Source organism: Arctopsyche grandis, chromosome 7 (genome assembly GCF_051622035.1).
Source record: "Arctopsyche grandis isolate Sample6627 chromosome 7, ASM5162203v2, whole genome shotgun sequence".
In the NCBI taxonomy this organism is placed as follows: Eukaryota; Metazoa; Arthropoda; class Insecta; order Trichoptera; family Hydropsychidae; genus Arctopsyche; species Arctopsyche grandis.
The window spans coordinates 7596110-7615542 of record NC_135361.1 but is presented as its reverse complement, the minus strand read 5'-3'; the positions used below and the strand labels follow the sequence as shown (position 1 = coordinate 7615542).

Sequence of the window (19433 nt, the reverse complement as noted above, 5' to 3'; positions counted from 1 at the left end):
TGGAGTCACAAAATCCCCAAATCTAACCAGCAGTTTATTGGCGAATCGAACCAGTGATTGTATTGGTGCTAAATATATACGCTACCATTAAGCCAAACTGCTGGCTATGCAAACATATATGTATATAAACATTTATATGTATCTAATTAATAATTCTTAATATGTATAGCACACTCGTCGCGTTGGGGTAATCTGTTAGACGAGTGTGCATGCTTGGTTGAATAAAATATACATACATATGTATATACTAATGTCAATCAACTTTTTTTATTAAAATGCAAACAAAAAATGAGTTTTTATTTAAAACTAATTGAAATATCAAAAATTTTGCTTCTGGGCTTCATTTCAAAATCAACTATATTACAATAAATAGTGGGTAGTGAGAGATTTCGGCATTTTCAATTGCAAAAATAATTTTCACAACATCACATTACACACATATTATACATAGGTATATTGAAACTTTCTGAAACTTGATTTAAAAAAAAATTCTTTATCATGTTGGTGTTAAGTAAATCGGATTACGTTAACTTACATGAAATTAACTGTCACATATCATGCTTTTATCCAGCTTAATCAAACAGTCACACCTACTTAAAATCTTAAAAGATATCTGACCACATAATTGAACGTGTACATACATATCTAATATCAAATGGTCGATGTTAAATATTTCAAAACTCGATAAAAGAATGTAAAAGAAAAAAACTCCACAATTCTTCGTTCTGCGAACGCTCCAGGGAAAAAAAACATACATTTAAAATACATTAGCTATAAATTTTGCATATTTCCTTATATGAGTCAAAACTTGACTATATTTTATCAATTTGCATAGCATAAGTTTTGCAACACTTCGTGGAATTTATGCATTTCTTTTGTGAATTGGCATTCTAATAATAAAATAAAAAGCTTTCGTTGGGCATGGCATGCAATTAACGTATTTAATACAAAATAACTGAAGATAAAAACGCCTTGAGCACATCCATGCATACCTTAATATAATAAAATGGCACTTTTTACACTTATCACGACATTAAACCGATAAGTGACCATATTTCATAGATTTTCTCGAAAGACAGTATAATACAATTTAGTATTTGAACACAAAACAAAACAAAAATAGTATCTCTTAATCTGTTTTTTTTTTTTTTAATGCTTTTTATTATTACGAAATTATGTTCACAATACATCTTATATCTATTTTAATAGCTACTGATCTACTGATAATTTTCTATTTTACAATTTAATTTATTTTGGTTAGTAATCATAGTATTATATTATTCGAATGTTAATTTACAGCATAATAGGAAAAAGAGCTCAAAAACATATTTAAAAATCTGTTGTTTAAAAACTATTATCATTGGGGAGATTTTGAGTGAACACTATAAAGGTTGTCAATGGCTGATTTTGATAGCAGTCATTTCGTTTCATTTGACTACAATTCCTTGTAGTAAAGTTACTGAGAGCGGTTCAGTTTGTTTTCGGACACTGAACGTGGAGCATGCGTGAAATTCAACACGCTTATAATAATAATAAATAACATAAATAATTATAATATTCGAAAGTGGGCTCGCGATGTGTCCTTAAATCTTAATTTTTTTTATTTCGCTTATAAACGACTGATTTTATTTAAATTTATTATTATTAATTTTACATTTTAATTTAACGTACGTGTGAATTTTTGTGGCATCAAAAATAATTTTATATTTCATAATACAATAAAAAACCGGCAACATCAATGAAGGTGAGATGTTTTAATTTTTCAAAAACAACATAATATTGAATTTAATTTTAATTTAATTAATGGCTTTTATTATTTAATTATCTGTTCTTAATAACTTTGACTTTTTTAATATTATGATTTTTTTTTTAATTCCTAATGCTAAAATTTGGGTCCAATTTAAGTTGTTATATGTAGAACAATACATTTAAACATCATACATTTTCAAGCGTACTTGGATCATTTTTTTTTTCATTATAAAAATTCATGGAAATATTCAATAAAGTATTTCAATATTCTTTCTAGAAAATTAATTTTATAACCAGCGGCATATATCAGTGATTAGCATTCAATACTTTCAACTGGGTGGTCACCGGTTCAATTCCTGGCCTGGGGCTGCTGGCCAGACCTTGGATATGTGACTTCAGGTCGATCGTTTCCTACAAGAGTTTGCCAATTTATCTGATTTCATGGAAACGGTTCTAATAAATTGGAGAACTTGTCCTATTTCTCCCAAAATTCGAGTTCCCAACATCTCGAATTTGCTAATTTAAAAAATGTTTGTTAAATTTATCCATAATCTCTATGATGCTTTGTAAAATTGCTCTATAAATAATTGGCCAGGAAGTCGCATTGGGATTTACCTGTTAGCCCTTCTTGGTATATATACATATATTTAAAAAAGAATATTCATTAAAAAAATAGCCACGATGCAAAAAGGAAGATCCAGGAAGCTAGAATATTTATGATGCAAAGCTGTGGCAAATTTGAAAACACATCTTGACTTTCTTGACATTTAAAGGGATAATAGGAGATATTTGATACAGTTATATTTCATTTCACAGTTGTTTGCAGAAAGAAAAAAATACGCCATTCTTATTGCTCAGCTGAGATGTTCTGAATAATAGGAATCGCGTATTTTGAAATTTGGTTGATATGTTTTCAATCAATGATATTAGAGATTTAGAGTTTGTACACTACATAAAATACTGGTATAATTAGATCAAATTTTACATTGGATTATGGATAAAGTTAAATGAATATACATAGCTATATATATATATATATATATATATATATATATATATATATATATATATATACATATATATATATATATATATATATATATATATATATATATATATATATATATATATATATATATATATATATATATATATATATATATATATATATATATATATATATATATAATATGGATAACCGGGTGAAACGTTTTCATATATTATGGTATGTACTCGATAATATGGTACATGATAAGATTAAACATTTTAGATATACATATCGATTTTTGTCAGTTTTATTTTGTTACTTATGAAATATCTAAAAAAAAGTAGTGACAGGGATTTGAACTTGTAAAAACTTCAACTAAAGTCAAGCTAGGTCAAAAAGACTATGTCAATAATCAGTAAAACAACGAGTACAATTTTGACCGTAGAAGTGGAGTTGAAAACAATTCAGATTTAACTTAAGCAAATAACAAAGGTAGTTCTGAAGTGTCCATAAATAAATATTTTGCTCAGATTTACTTTTATTTTTTATTTTTGCAAAAAAACATTAGTTGTTCATAAATCTCTAATTCATCCAGACTATGCTTTGCGTATTTGTGTTTGATCATAGTTTTTAAAATTTGTAAAATATTCATATATATATATATATATATACATAGTACGTTCAAATATAGGCTATAATATGTGTAGATACAGGTATCATAAGTACGGGTCAAACTTTCAGGAAAACCACGACTAAAATAACTCAATAATACCGTCTACATAAGTATGGATCTTGATAACCAGTAAGTAGATGGACAAATGGATGTGAAAAATAAATTGAGGTCATTTAAAAAAAAAGGTTAAATTTCTTAAAACGGCAAAATCTTCAAACATCAACCGTCGTACGACGGCTAACCACTTAAATACATAAGTTATAATTGAAAAAGTAATTATCTGCTTTTGCTCCGGTTACGAAATCATCAATAAAACTCCCATTATCGATTAATATTGACTTGGGTTATCACATTGTTAAGTGATTCTTTAAATTGGGTCATTTTCAAATTGTTATTGTTAGATTTCATCACTGTCAATAATAATAATAGATAGTCCTCATGTCAACGATTACATAAATATCGATCATTGACGTTAACTCTCTAAATGCCATTGAGAGCTTTCCCTTTTATTCGAAAATTATTCATTCATTACGGTCGCTCACGATCGCAACGTTTTAATCCATATCTTAATTTGAAAACATTATGATAATGATTAGATCATTTCAACCACAATATCTCAAACTTTATCAATTTGAAAAAAAGATTCCAAATCTTTTTTCAAATCAGATTCCAAATCTGTGCAATCATAATGATTTTATCTACATTTTAATTATAAATTATAAATTTTAATTATAAATTATAAGTTATAAATTATAGTTAGTAAGCAAATTTTAATTAAATGACTAGTAAATAAGTATAATATGTACGAATTCGGCCAGATAATTTATCAGTTGAAGAATTTTTACTTCATAGTAAGTCATAAAAATGACCATTATATAAAATTAAATAATTCTTTACGTGTTGTTATGAACTTTTAATTTGAAATTATGAAGCAACTTTACAAATAAACTAACCATTCAATTACAATACTGACCAATTGATATATGTATGTACACGCATAGCTGATCATTTTAATTTCTGACTCATTATATACTGATCAAAATATACTGAAAGTTTATTATAGCCATTAATTTAAATAACTGTTCAAAAGAATTTAAAATTTCTGACCAATTAAATATATGTCATATTTAAATCCCAATTTAGATTGGTTTCAATTATAAGATATACTTAACTTATTTGATCACATTATTTTTCGACACATTCGGTGTGTCAACTTCAATTTGACAAGTACAGTCATTCTGCAGAATAACTGTCAGTAAATAGATTAACTTTTGTCATATACGATCTGTAAGATTATTTATTATACATATATATGTATATATTTATAGCCTGTTAGCACTATGAGGGCGTAAGGAATGAAATGACGGTTGTTGATAGGCGAGAAGTAAAGTAGTCGCCACCAACGTGGTCGAAGCGGTCCCAACTCAAATTAGAGTGACTCAAACTCGACCATGTCATAGGGCCCCTACAACACTATAAAACAATTATTTTATACTATTTGCACTACATACATACTACATAAGAGGACTGTATATACCTATATTGTTTACGATTACTGGTTTTCAGAAAGATATTTATGATTTGAGATTCTATTGCAGGCCTATAAGTTCTATTCTATTGCAGATTCTATAAGTCACATTCTGGCCCGCAGGCCGTAGTTAGAAGAGCCTGATTCAGGGTTTGCAACCATATATTTGTACTACATACATATTGCAAACCCTGAATCAGGCTCTTCTAACTACGGCTTTCGACCAATTTTTAATTTTTGGGTGTGACCAGTTTTTTCGTGACCAATTTTCGGGTGTGACCAGTTTTAGGGTGTCACCAGTTTTAGGGTGTGACCAGTTTTATCGTGACCAGTTTTAGTGTGACGGGTGATCACGTGTGACCGATCTAGAGCGACCGGTTGTCCTGTGACCGGTTCACATTTGACTAGTAATCACCGAACCCCGTTATATCTATATTTAATATAAAATGACGATAAGACCGCAAATAAACTATGAACTCATGCATATTAATATACAATATGTAGCGTCACACACTACATTAGAGAAGTAAGTGTATAAAGTCTGGAGCTGTCATCCGGTCGTGTGATGTTGGCCGAGTTATTTGTCGCATTTTTCGAGGTTGGTCGCTGAAATTGTTTAAATTCAACCGGTCGTCTGATTACCACGTGCCATTTTTTATTAAACCGGATATTGCCCAATGCGTAATTTGCAATAAATGTTAAAAATTCATAACGCCGGCCCGCCTTTTCAAGTCTTGACGCATAAACGTCAAAGTGACGGCAATTGTTGCCGCACGCTAAAATTACCATACAGTATTGCCAGTCGAAAAATTAATATGGAGCGAATTTTAAACTTGTTATCCATGTGTTGTCTTCAGATGTCATGATGTGCATGTAAACGTTTTGGATCTTTTTTTTTGCATATTACAGCAGTGCGAAAATTCAAGTCATATTTTTCAATTAGAGTATGAAGTTTATGTATATTACGTGTGTTCTTACGATTGTGAAAGGTTGGTGATTGTGCTCATCACCAAGACGTTCGTGAAAATTTCAAATTAACCTAAAATGAAGAGTTTCATCATTACATTTCCAATTTTCTATAACGAACGAATGATTTTCCATTTCATCGGCAATTTGAGATTTTATAATATGCATATTTTTCCGTAAATTAGCACGCAATTTATGTACATGTTTACATCAAATATTTAACTACCATTTATGTATGTAAACTGGATCGATGGTTGTTCACTTTGCCTAATTTTAGCGAGATTTTTTTATATTGTACTATATAATTGTTTTACCGGGCTATTAGATTCGCCATGTTTACGCTGTATATATTACAAATACCGAGCGAAGCTCGGTAAAACAACTAGTTTGTAATATAAACAGTTTAAACATCGCGAATCTAATAGTAAATATTACTTTGTTTTTTTATTAAATTTAGGATGTGTCTATGGCAGCAGTGCAAAGAAGCATCAAATAAGTGAGATTGAATCAAATCTTAGTCTTGAATACGGTTTTTGAACAGTTTTATTGACTTTTAAAAAGTTTATACCAAACGTCACTTTCGCTGTCAAATGTTGCGCTTTTAGGTTATGTGCAGCGGCCGAAGGAAAAGTTTCTTAATCGACTTTAAATTTCTTATCTAATTCTTAAATCCTAATTCTTATAATCTTCTTATGTACTGTATCTACAAATAGCCAATAATTCATCGATACTGTATGTACAAATAGCCACATCCTTAAATTTATTTAAATCGAAATTCAACCATAATATGTTTGAATTTCTACGACTCGTCATAGAAACTTTGATTTGTTTTTCGATTACCAGCAAACCTTATATACATACAAAGTCTCTTTTCAAATTATATATTAGAACAGCGGTTCCCAATCTGTGGTACGCGTACCACTTGGTGGTACGCGGTTAATGGTTGGTGGTACGCGAAAAAAAATCAGTAATGGCGGTCATGCAGGAATGAATAATTTACAATCGTAAATAGAAATATTTTTTTATACAATTAATAAACAATATCATAATTAATCATAGTCAACGTATCGATAAATTCACTAAATTTATTTTGTAAGGAGATTTAATTAAGAAAAGAAAATATATTTACTTTGTAATTTTGTGTTTTTATTAAAACCATTTATCGAAAACCAGTAATAGAAGTATGACGAAATATTATATAAATATATTAAACTTTGAGCATATTGTGACTCCGCAAATAACTCTTTTTCCACAAAATTTCTTAACAAAACAGATGCATTGTGTCTACCTTATCTTCACATTCATTACCATGAAAATACTACTTATGTATATGTATAGTTACACTTGCAATAAAAAATCTGTTGTTGGTACAATTTAGTGTAGTGTTCTACCATACGCGATTCAAAAAAGGTTGGGAACCACTGTATTAGAAGATAAAAGAATATGTATTTTCAAACACTAAAAAAGACTGTTGTTCCAATTACGATTAAAAAATTAACTCACTCATACATAGGTATGATAAGATCTCTGATTATTACAATACCTAATCTGATTTTTTCCATTAAAAGCAGGTACCCGAACCGCTATTTTTGGCGCCCCCGTCCCCATATCGTCATGGAAATTTTGACTTGTTTTCGAAGTTCCCAACCAACAATACTTACATACAAAATCTCTTTCGAAATTATATATTAGATGTATATTAATTTTACCGAACCGAAAAAAAATATCGGTTCGGTTTCGGTTTTCGTTCCGGCAAAAATAACGGTTATTTCGGTTTTCGGTTCGGTTCAGGTCGCTGATTAAAAGTGTAGCTGAAAAAATGTTAGTTCATTATATTTTATATAGGATTTTGCGACTGAAGTATTTCAGTGCCAACTGTCTATACAAAACAATGTATAGTAATTAACCTTTCTTTGAAATATATTACATAAATAATTATATGTATATTTTATTTCATTATATTGTGGAAGCAAAAACTATCTAATTATTTATCATGATAGTGTTAATACATCATCTAATAACAATTCCCCGAATATACAAGTCATCGCTCGTTTCAATCTCAAGATCGATTTCAATTTTGTCTTCCTCAACAGTCTGTGCAAGTTTGGACCTTGACTTTGTGGACTTTGGCCGCTACTGGTGCAGTAAGGATTTTAAGAGCTAGAGCCGACCCTTCCCCACCTCCAAGTGGAGGTGCTCTCTATCCCAAGGATTCGGAGACCAGGGAAGTGCGAAAATTAGACGGAATATGGAACTTCAGAGTTTCGCCAGTGGATCCGGAGACTGGATTCAAAAACTTTTGGTACAAATATGACCTATCCAAGGTAAACAACTTCATTTGCGTAATGTAATATACATATATAGTAATAATTTCCCACGATCCAATTCATTATCCGTTAAAATTTTTCATGGAATACTCGGAAAATGTTATGAATTTTTGTACTTTGTACACGTCCGGCGGACATGTGAATCGTACCTGTTTAATGTGTATCATATTGTGATATTCCACACCCAGTTGATAACTGACAAAACAAATATATGTATTACATTCCGTATCCGCCGTATATTATTTCACATTATCTCGACCCATTTGAATTGTAAATCGTTTGCGATATAATAATAATACATTTTTACTGAATGCAATAAAATTTAAGTCACTTCCGGTTTTACGGCTATAATGCACCATTTGGATTGAGTGATTTAATTCTCAGATTTTACATGTTTGCAGACTGGTCCCGTAATACCGATGCCAGTGCCGTCGAGCTACAACGATGTAACCCAAGACATCTCCATTAGAGATCATGTTGGATTGGTTTGGTATGATAGGCGTTTCTTCGTTCCCGATACCTGGAGGAAAGCTGAGAGCAGAGTTTGGTTGAGATTCAGCAGCGTTCATTATGCCGCTCAAGTTGTAAGTTATATGTAATCTACATCTTGTATGTATGTAATCTGCATCGTTTATAGTCTCTATACGATTAAGCAGTCGTACTGGTTTTATGGATATCTGTCCTGGCAGAATCCTTGGGATGGGTCTGTTTATAAATATATATAAACTACATAGTGCTGTACCCGATGAAATAGCATCGCATGGGTTATGGCAGAACATCGTAACCTGTGCACCGCGGTAATATGTGTTCTCCGAACGACTCTTCGGCCTAATGCGTGCGAGTGAGATCGCGTGTGAGGGAGAAAACCGATGTTAGTTAGTGTTTTGTCCCTATGTATATACGGAATAACTAGCGACTGCCGTTGAAGTACATACATATGTATGTACGTAGCTGACAAACTCTACGAGCCGTAAACAATGTATGCCGCGAATATCCAGAGGTTAAGATGCTCTGGGTTATCGCATATTAAGCAATTAATTAAAATAAATATGTCGGTCCTGTGTTCGATCCGCACGCGGTCGTATTTGTTTTCAAATACCTTTTAAATATATTTAATTGTTTAATATGAAAAATAATGGTAAAAACTACCTACCTACCAGTAGCGTGCCGTGGAAATTTATCTGTTTCTATCGCACAACTTTATTTACATTTGCGCTAGTAGGATACAAGAGGATGCTGTGACGTCATACCACGTTCTCTTGTGTCCTGCTCGACTGTGCGACGAAAACAGGTAGAATTTCACCGCACGCCACTGCTACCTACCTACATGTAAACAATATAAAACACCAATAGAAATATTAATTAATTAAATACATTTTCAATATATGACACTAATTGCTCAGAGACTAATTTACCTAGAGGAAACATTGGTAGCAAACAGTATATATATATGTAGAAGTTTTTTCTTTATCTGTTATTATATTCGTACGTTTTGTTGGCAGTGTTTTTACATATGTCTAATCGAAACGACTATTATAGTACGGCGAGCGTTATCTTACACGGACACATAATAGCGCTATAATATATATATAAAAACGGACGTGATGTATGTGGGTATGTTTGTGGCGGACGCGTGGACAAGTATGGGGATTTAAAATGCGCTGCGCAGAAGCGTACGCACATACACACATCCACGAAGAAATACACACACGTTCGTTCATCATTTCGAACGGGTTAGATCGACGAGTGTGTAATGCGCGCACTCAAATTTTTCTATTAATACGTGCGCGCACCTATAAATTACCTTACATTATATTTATATAAATATATCATAAAACTTTATTTTAATTCGTGTATCAATTCCTTTCCAAAACCACCCGTTGAAATCAACGTGCACAACACTAGTTATGTATATATGTGATCGATTATTTTATTTTCATAAATATGCATCCATGATTTTCTAATGTTCATCAACGTTTTTAAAAACTCAAGTGCATATTTAGAAACATTCGTTTGGAAAAAAATGTGCTGGTTTTGTCACGTAACCTAAAAACATGTAAAATGGTCACCTTATTATGCGTATCAGATATGAAAGAGAGGTGGGTAACTCCGTTTAGTTCATATAATTTAGGTTTATGGGTGAAGATTAATCTGGAACGATGACTCCTCCCACCATTGCTCTCAAATGTAATGATGGATCTCTTGGAATAATAAACTATAATTGGAATACTATCGTTTGTAGCTTGTAGGGATGTAACACTTTCAGACACAAAATCAGTAATTTTACGGGGTTTTTCTTTAACTTTAAAATCCAAGTGGCTAATAACTGTATACTACAACTGCAACACTTAAAAACCTCTTTTTCTGTAGTGTCAAGGTAAATAAGATAAAGTTCTTAAGTTGTGTGCAATATGTACGTTCTTTTATAGAACAAAACTAGGTGCCACTTAATCGGTATCGATTTCGTAAATGAAAAACGGTGCTTCACGTTTGCTTCCGGCAGTTGAATTTGGCCACAGCAATGTGTCGTATCCGCCCATGCGTAAAAGTTCGATTGGAGTTAAACGGTCGTGCCGGGGCACGACCCCGCTGCTCCTGCATCACACAAACTGCATTATCTAATTTAAATTTGTGTCAATTACTGACCCAATTCAGCTTTACCAAACAATCGTAAAATGTCAACGGATTACAACGCCCTCGGTTTACAACACTAATTTTTGTCAAATTCCATACCACAATTTCACAAATATTCATCAAAACTATTTAGAATGTACGGGGACTTTCAATAACTATACGCTGGCCAACAACTAAAGCATTTCTTTCAGCTTTTGAGTACATGTTCGTTAGCAATGTTATCGCGTTGGAATGACACTTCCCTTTTACCAAACTTTTAAAATTCAAGTGGCCAATAACTGTACACTGGAGTATTTCTCTTATTATATTTTATGTTGTTCGGTGATTATTCCGCAAAAAGCGATGTCACGCAAGTCACTGAAATCTCGATCACGGAACATCTGGCACACAAAAACTCCACCAATCGAAAACCCACGCGAAATATTCTCTAGTGTCAGATGTTCCGTGATCGAGATTTTAGTGACTCGCGCGAGATCGCTTTTTGCGGAATAGTCCGTTTACCATTTTATGTCATCCCAATTTTGGAAACGACGGGTTTCCAATATTATATATTAAAATTAAAGTAAGTTAAAAAACGAACACGTGAAATCAGTCCATACTTTAAAAAAATTAACATCTTAAATTTTATATAAAATTTAAATCTAAGTTTATAAATTTTAATATATTTAAATGAAAATTAAGTCTAACGATTCTATCGAATAAAACTGAAATAAAGAATACATCCATTTTGAATCGAAGAATATGCAAAACTGTCGACTTTTGGCTTCCTTTGGGTATTTCCAGTACTAGGCAATAAAGTTTATGACTTTACTCTGAAGGACATCAAATGCAGCTGTGCAGTTCACATTGAATGGCTAACAGTTAATTTTGCTAGTGCATGACGGAAAAGAAGGTCCTTCCTTATACCTGCCTTGTATTCGACGGTAAACGGACTACTAGTCATATGTAAACCAGTCACAGGACAACCGGTCGCTGTAGATCGGTCACACGTGATCATCCGTCACACTAAAACTGGTGACACCCTAAAATCGGTCAATCAGTTTTCTCGAGACCAATTTTAGTGTGACGGGTGATCACATGTGACCGATCTAGAGCGACCGGTTGTCCTGTGACCGGTTCACATTTGACTAGTAATCACCGAACCGTATTCGACTACGAATAAAACAATATTTTCGAAGTTTGAACATTTTTATATATAATTTTTAACAAAAATGACATGAATTTTTGATTTCAAACAACGGGTTTCCAAAAACTTGAGTTTTAACAACTAACTTAACCAATAGAATGACACCACTGTAAATAGATAATAACGTGAACATTTCTTTTTCAGTGGATAAATGGGAACCTAGTTATGCATCATGAGATAGGACATTTACCGTTCGAAAAGGAAGTCACGAAATATTTAAATTTCGGGGTCGAAAATAGAGTCACCGTAGCTTGCGATAACACGCTGTTGAAAGATACCGTACCCCAGGGTAGTGTAATCGAAGTACCGACGTGAGTAATTTTTCAATAGTGCCCAGAACTATCTCAACTTAAGTTTCAAAACAACGATAACAAACTTGTTTCAGCGATGACGGAATCAAACTAAAACAGACGTACACTTTTGACTTCTTCAACTATGCCGGCATCCACCGATCAGTATTCTTGTATACTACACCCAACCTTTACATCGACGATGTCATCGTAAATACTCACATACAAGGAAAGACAGGTATGAATCCATTTTAGTATTCAAATGATTGTTGGCAATGATTTCTCTGTAATGCTGATTTTTTGTTTATTAGGTATCATCGTTTACAACGTGTCGTACGGTGGATATAATGCAAATCAGGATGTCTTCTGTTACATCAATATTCTGGACCAGAATGAAACTGTTATAGCTCACAGTGTCGGATTCGGTGGTACGATAGAAATTCCAAATGCAAACTTTTGGTGGCCGTATCTTATGCATCCGGAGCCTGGATATTTGTACACTATGGAGGTATATAAACTTATAACTATTGATTGATGGAGTCATCTCGAATTAATCGTGATATGACAAGCGGAGTTTATTTTTATTCGTTTTCTAATAATAAGATAAGCAAAATATAAAATGTCTACTTGGGTCCATTTTGATAATATGATGCTTTAGAATATTTGTTTTTGTTTGACTTACGATCTCCCTCTATTTTTTTAAGGTTCATCTAGCAACAGAATCCATCACTGTAGCCGATATATACAGACTGAATGTTGGAATACGAACGGTGACCTGGTCGAATACGACATTGTATATTAACGACAAACCAGCATATCTCAAAGGGTTTGGTCGACATGAAGATTCTGATGTAAGAATGAAAAATTCATCAAAATATGTTTATATTATTACAAATTAAATTGAAATATTCAATATATGTAGCTTCGTGGAAAAGGATTGGATATGGTATTAGCGACAAAAGACTACAACCTTATAAGATGGGTCGGAGCAAATACTTACAGAACTTCACACTACCCATACGCCGAAGAATTATATGATTTCGCCGACCAACAAGGAATTATGATCATCGATGAGTGTCCCAGCGTTGATACTGAGTAAGATTTAATCATTTATTCCATCTGTAGTCTAATACCATAAGAGTGTGTAATTTTTTCTTATGTTTCAGTCTCTTTTCGTCTCCATTGTTGGTAAAACACATGGATTCTCTGACCGAACTTGTCAAACGAGATAAAAATCATCCGAGCGTAATCATGTGGTCGATCGCCAACGAACCTAGAACTCAGTTAGTCCTGTCAGGTGAATATTTCGGGTACGATTCGTGTAAACTATCCTGAATTATCAATGTGTTATTTCATATATTATAAAGCATTGTCAAACTTTCAGAAAGGTAGCCAATCATGTACGATCTATGGACACTTCTCGGCCCATAACTATAGCCCTTGCAAGAGCGTACAATGAAGATAAAGCGGTAACGTTAATTGATTACTTTAAAATGCCTTAATTTATCTATTAAATGATATAATAATTAAACCAATGTATTGATCTATTTTACATTAACGTCTGTTTTTTTTTTAATAGGGTAAACATTTGGATATTATAAGCTTCAACCGATACAATGGTTGGTACAGTAATCCTGGTAATTTAGACATGATAACAGACAGAGTTATAGCAGAAGCTACCGCTTGGCACCAGAAGTACAATAAGCCAGTATTGATGTCGGAGTATGGAGCTGATACAATGCCGGGATTGCATTTAGTAAGTCTACCATCTTTGCTTAAATTTATTTAATGATCATTTTTCCTGTTGCCTAACACGTTTAACATAATGCTTTCAGCATCCAGAATTCATTTGGTCAGAAGAATACCAAGTGGAATTGATGTCGAAGCACTTCAAGGCATTTGATGCATTGAGAGATATGGGATTCTTCATAGGGGAGTTCATATGGAACTTTGCCGACTTTAAAACTGAACAAAGTAACATTTTTAGTATGCATACTTACGTTTTACAATAATTAGTTTGGTTTTAACAACCGTATTTATTTAAGGCGTAACGAGAGTGGGCGGCAATAAGAAAGGCATTTTCACGAGAGATCGTCAACCGAAAGCATCTGCACACCACCTGCGTAGACGGTACCATCTTCTAGCGCAGGAAATAGACGGCGTATCACCACCGAAAGATCTCTTACCATATATGGTAAAAAGTCCTGCAAATGTTGCTAAGGAAGAACTGTGATTTTTTTTATACATAATTTAATTTAAATGTAGATTTATTTATACGCGTATACAAAAATAAATAAGTACAATTTTATACCAATTTTCTTACATTTGCGTATGTGCATATGTGAGGAACTTTTTGATGGACGTTTATTGTGAATATATAATATATGATTGTTCGAAATTATTGCTTTATTACACTTATTAAATCACTATAATACAATATAATAAATAACACACTGTAGGCAGGGAAGGTATGTTGACCGTGTCCCAGCCTATAGAAACACGTGTGTTTGGAAGAAGATCTTTATTGTTCAGTTGATATATGTATTATTGTATGTACGGCGAAGCAGATAGTTGCTCGGCTTCGAAGGAGTGAGCAGGCTGAACTCCTGAAGCTCACTAACATCTAGGGATGATGAGCTGGTTTATATACTGGTTGATTGTTCTACGCGTAGCTTGACTGGTGAAATCATTTTCCGGAAGATTCCTACGGGGTCGAGGTTATCCTTTGTGAAGCTGTGTCTCAATGTTTGGTTGGTGCATAGCTATGTAGTAAGATCATCGTTACGGGGGTTTTTGTGTACTCGTGATTGCGTATCTGGAGCGATTTAATGGTCTTTGCCCTATTTTGAATGTAGGTATTTCGGCCAATGTTGACTTTACGTTTTCGTATAGGACGCGATGATGTAATTGTACAGCTCAAGTTCGATGGGGAAATAGGCGAGATCATCGACCTCGATTCGGGATAGTACAGGTTGTGCTATATTCCTACAACACGAATTTGAGTTTGATAATTATTATGAAGCTTCATCTTTGGGTGGCTCTATCGTTTTTAAAATAACGTCGACAAATCTAGAAAAATTCGGTTGTTGCATATAAAATTTGATGGCTTTGTTCGGATTCGAATGATTATTTATATCTTTCATAATAGTTCGTAATTGTGAATCTTTTAATATTTCTGATAATTCGGTGCTATGACCTGAAATGAAAAAAATTAATTTAGAAGTTTTTAAGAGTTTCATACATACATGTATGCAGGTCTGTTACCGAAAGTTGGTGCGTACACAGTACTCAACAGATGTATTTTTAGTATACAGCATGTTGAAAAAAAATCCTAATATTTTACTCTAACCGATTGTGAAATGTTTTTAAAATCTGTATATTGGATGGTATATTCATTTAATTACATTGAATATTTTAATAAATGCCACGAATAAGGTGGTAACTAACAAAAGTTGTACGGGCCAACTCTCGGCAACAGACCTGTACATAAAAAGTTGGAAGTAGTCTAACCTAAAAGTGTCAATTTTTCCAAATCGACCGTATCATCAGTATGATGCTGATATTGTGCGTCTTCGTTTACGTTAGTATCATCTGATGCAAATGGAGTACAATTCTTTGTTTTATGTTGCTGACAACAAGAAGCAGAACAACTGTTGAAATTAGTTAATAACTGTTAATAAAGTTTACTATTTAATTTCATACAAATAAATGGACATAGATTACTAGAAATTGCAGCATGTAGGGCACCGATAGGCAGGGGAGGAGGCTTCACATTCGCAACACGGAGGGCGAAGCACCATTTTGACTTTTACTTTTAAAATAACCTCAAAACTCGCCGTGTACTACCACACTACACTGACAGATAACAACTGTTTGACATTTCGAGATTTTGGTCTTAATATTACATAAACTATGCCATCATCATTTTCATTTACAGCCTTTCACCATAGAGGCCTCTCCAACACGATTTTAGTCGTCTCTGTTTTAAGCAACTCTCATTCATTTAAACCCTCACGTGCTTCTAATTTCATTCACCCAAATCTCTTTTACATCCTTTCAGATACCATTCGACCACTTCTTCCATTCATTATTTTAGCTACGTGGCCCACCAATTATCATTACAATCTCTCTGTTAATATCATTACAATCTCTCTATTAATATCATTACAATCTCTCTGTTAATATCATTACAATATTTCTCCATTATCATTGCAATCTCTGTTATATCATTTACCCTTGTGATTTTCATCCACGTATTCCATTTTTTATCTGTTCTCATTATGTCAGGCATACATAAAGTGACCATACGTCCCGTTTTTAAGTAGCCTGTCCCGTTGTCCCCAAGCACAGCTTCGGGACGTCGAAATGTCCCGTTTTCAAAAAGAGAGCAACACAATTTCAAAAAATTGACTAGCTTGATACAGTGTATATCTACATACAGTGTGTATCGGTGCATATGGCACAAGAACAAATAAAATCTACAGCTACTGAGTTCTATAAGATAACAAAAAATATTTGGAGCAGTGGACTTTGTTCTTTGAAGAATTATTAATATTTGAATGGGCGGACTTAACCAAATTACCTACGTGGGAAGAAATTCAAGGTGTTATGGAGGATGAACGAATGAGACGACTGGCATGTTAATGCACGTGTTTATTATATGACAGCTGAAGACAGAGTGAGTAGCGGCTCTCCGAACCCAGCCGGGTTGGTCCCCACTCGCAGGAAGGCAACCAAACTCGACCATGTCGTATAAGCGAGCCGCCACATCACTCCCCCCCCAGCATCAGCGATACCAAAATTACAAAGAAACAAATTTTACAAAAGAAAAAATTATTGTTACACAAATAGAAAAAATTATTACGTGGGGAGAAAAAAAATTGTTGACGTGGGTCATCCGCTGTGTACATAGGTGTACCGCCCTGAATGGTCGGTAGATTCGAGGGCGGTGACGTCGTGAGCAGGACGGTGGGTGGTCCGATGGTCGCGCCGATGCGATGCGATGCTGCGGCGGCGCCGCTCTTCCGAGGCTGATGTCGGTTGGTGGGGCGGCGGGGGCGGCAGGGGCATCGATGTGGTTGATGATACTCCGAGCTGGACTGTGAGTCGTTGTGGCTCGTGGAGGTGTTGTAGCGCTACCACCCGTCTCGGCGTGACGACGCTCGTGGGGACGGACGGGGCCTTGATGATGATGATGATGATGGTGCTGAGGTGGTGTATGTCTTGTGGTGCTGGATGACCGTTCTATGTGTAGTGGATCGTGCATGACTCCACAACCAGCTGTCAAGATCGTCGTCTCATTCGCTCCCCCATTTTTTAAAAGCACCTGTCGTCGACGTTGTGGCTGGACGTCGGTAGGTAGGTAGGTAGGTAGGTAGGTAGGTAGGTAGGTAGCCGTGTCTGCTCGTTTATTGTCACCCGCGGGCCGCGACGCGTGTTGATGGCGATGGGGGCGCGGCGGGTAGCTTCTCCCGCCTGACTCGGCGAGGCAGGGATGAGCGGCATGTTGAAATTGATCGAGGCTGCGTGGCTCGATGTCGGGGGTCACCAGTATGGAGGATGAACGAATGAGACGACTGGCATGTTAATGCACGTGTTTATTATATGACAGCTGAAGACAGAGTGAGTAGCGGCTCTCCGAACCCAGCCGGGTTGGTCCCCACTCGCAGGAAGGCAACCAAACTCGACCATGTCGTATAAGCGAGCCGCCACAGTGTAATGGATATATTGATTCAAAAGGGATTTATTAATTGTAACCAAGATACAGAAGTATTTGATGAATATTCACCTGTTCTTTTCTTTTCTACATCAACATTCCTGTTCTTTTTATCAATAAATAAAAACTACGTTTATTAATAAATAAAAAATACTTTTTTTCTTGAATACACACACTATTATGTAAAAATTGGTAGATGTCCCGTTTTGAGGACAAAAATAAATAGTCACATTAGGCATCCATCGTTTTACGTTTATTTGAATGCAAAAAAATATATATTTTCTTTAAACCAACATAAATTAAATTTACAAAAACGTATTTTAGTACTTAAAAATAAATTATTAACATATTTAATGTAGCGTTTTAATTTAATAGCAATTTTATGGTTCGGTGATTACTGGTCACAAAATACTTGTCACAAAGTCACTAAAATCTCTATAACGGAACATCTGGCAGCCGAAAAGTCCATCATACTTACGATAACTATCATACTAACGAGAATTTGAGTGCCAAAGATTGTGTATTCGCGATTTTCATGGCAAAAATTGTCTTTGTGACCACGGCAAAGTGACGAATAGTCCAATTACCCAATTTTATATAACTAAGATAAAACTTTGGCAATTACAATTTTATGAACAGAATATATTTTTACGCTGGCAGCATTACGTCAGCTGTCAGCTGAAGTGTTAATTTTGTAAAGGACCGAAGATGTTCAGACCGTGTATTCGAGGGTTTTCCACCCGCGCCCCCCTTATCAAATTTCGTCAGGGACGCGCCCCAGAGGAGCACCACGCGCCCCCGCAGCCTGCGCCCCAGGTACCCTTTTCCATCACAATCCGTAACCTACTTAAACAGACATTTGCGTAATCATATAACATAACCTTCATTCTTACATATTAATTAATATGACTATTAACATTGTATAACGTCATATTTTTCTCAAATCAGGCCAACATAACACATATTCTGTTTTAATAAGCCAACATCAAAATTCACCTGAATATGTATTTGTGATATTTTTTATCATCATTCTGAAAGTATCAAAGTAATTAAACTTATCAAATGTTCCAGGGTCGTGCCAATCCACGTGCGGCGACATCTGCAGCCATCATAGAAGATTGGCAACTACCTGCTAAATACCGAAGACGTCCAATCAGTGAAGAAGAATGTCAGGCGATTAATTTGGGTGGAGCCATATAATTCAAAATCAACTGATTTTAGCTGATTGATTAATTAATTACCCTTGTTCATTATTGTCATTCTCAATTTTTATTTATTTTAATATTACTATTATTAGTTTATATTATAGCGTCCCTTATGAATGCATTTAAAATAAAAAGTTGTATATAACATATTCTAATATCTTTAATTGGAAT

General features: G+C 34.2%; 3 protein-coding genes across 4 annotated transcripts in view; 2 read left to right on the top strand and 1 right to left on the bottom strand.

Annotated features, from left to right (window-relative positions):
• LOC143914318 (uncharacterized) overlaps positions 1-19404 on the top strand; it is a 49925-nt gene extending 30521 nt beyond the window's left edge. The window contains exons 2-3 of the mRNA XM_077434500.1: positions 18754-18873; positions 19129-19404. Of these exons, the coding sequence (XP_077290626.1) occupies positions 18766-18873; positions 19129-19257 (237 nt within the window). The 5' untranslated portion in view covers positions 18754-18765 and the 3' untranslated portion in view covers positions 19258-19404. The remainder of the gene's footprint in view (positions 1-18753; positions 18874-19128) is intronic.
• Positions 1473-14736, top strand: LOC143914316 (beta-glucuronidase). 2 transcript variants are annotated; one of them, XM_077434498.1, is made up of 13 exons: positions 1473-1744; positions 7998-8228; positions 8633-8815; positions 12196-12362; positions 12437-12579; positions 12653-12849; positions 13046-13192; positions 13264-13436; positions 13508-13651; positions 13726-13810; positions 13921-14097; positions 14177-14315; positions 14387-14736. In XM_077434498.1, exons 1-13 carry the CDS (start codon positions 1739-1741, stop codon positions 14572-14574), a joined length of 1980 nt encoding a protein of 659 aa, XP_077290624.1. In that variant the 5' UTR covers positions 1473-1738; the 3' UTR covers positions 14575-14736. The 2 variants fall into 2 exon arrangements, with proteins under 2 accessions (XP_077290624.1, XP_077290623.1); XM_077434497.1 differs by lacking the exon at positions 1473-1744 and adding an exon at positions 5269-5536.
• Positions 14583-18286, bottom strand: LOC143914317 (zinc finger HIT domain-containing protein 3). Its single transcript, XM_077434499.1, has 4 exons — positions 18130-18286; positions 16065-16923; positions 15852-15991; positions 14583-15537 (listed from the first exon to the last, which is right to left on the bottom strand). The coding sequence occupies exons 2-4, from the start codon at positions 16139-16141 to the stop codon at positions 15356-15358; spliced, it is 399 nt and encodes a 132-aa protein (XP_077290625.1). The 5' UTR covers positions 16142-16923; positions 18130-18286; the 3' UTR covers positions 14583-15355.
• Positions 19405-19433: the final 29 nt, after the last annotated feature.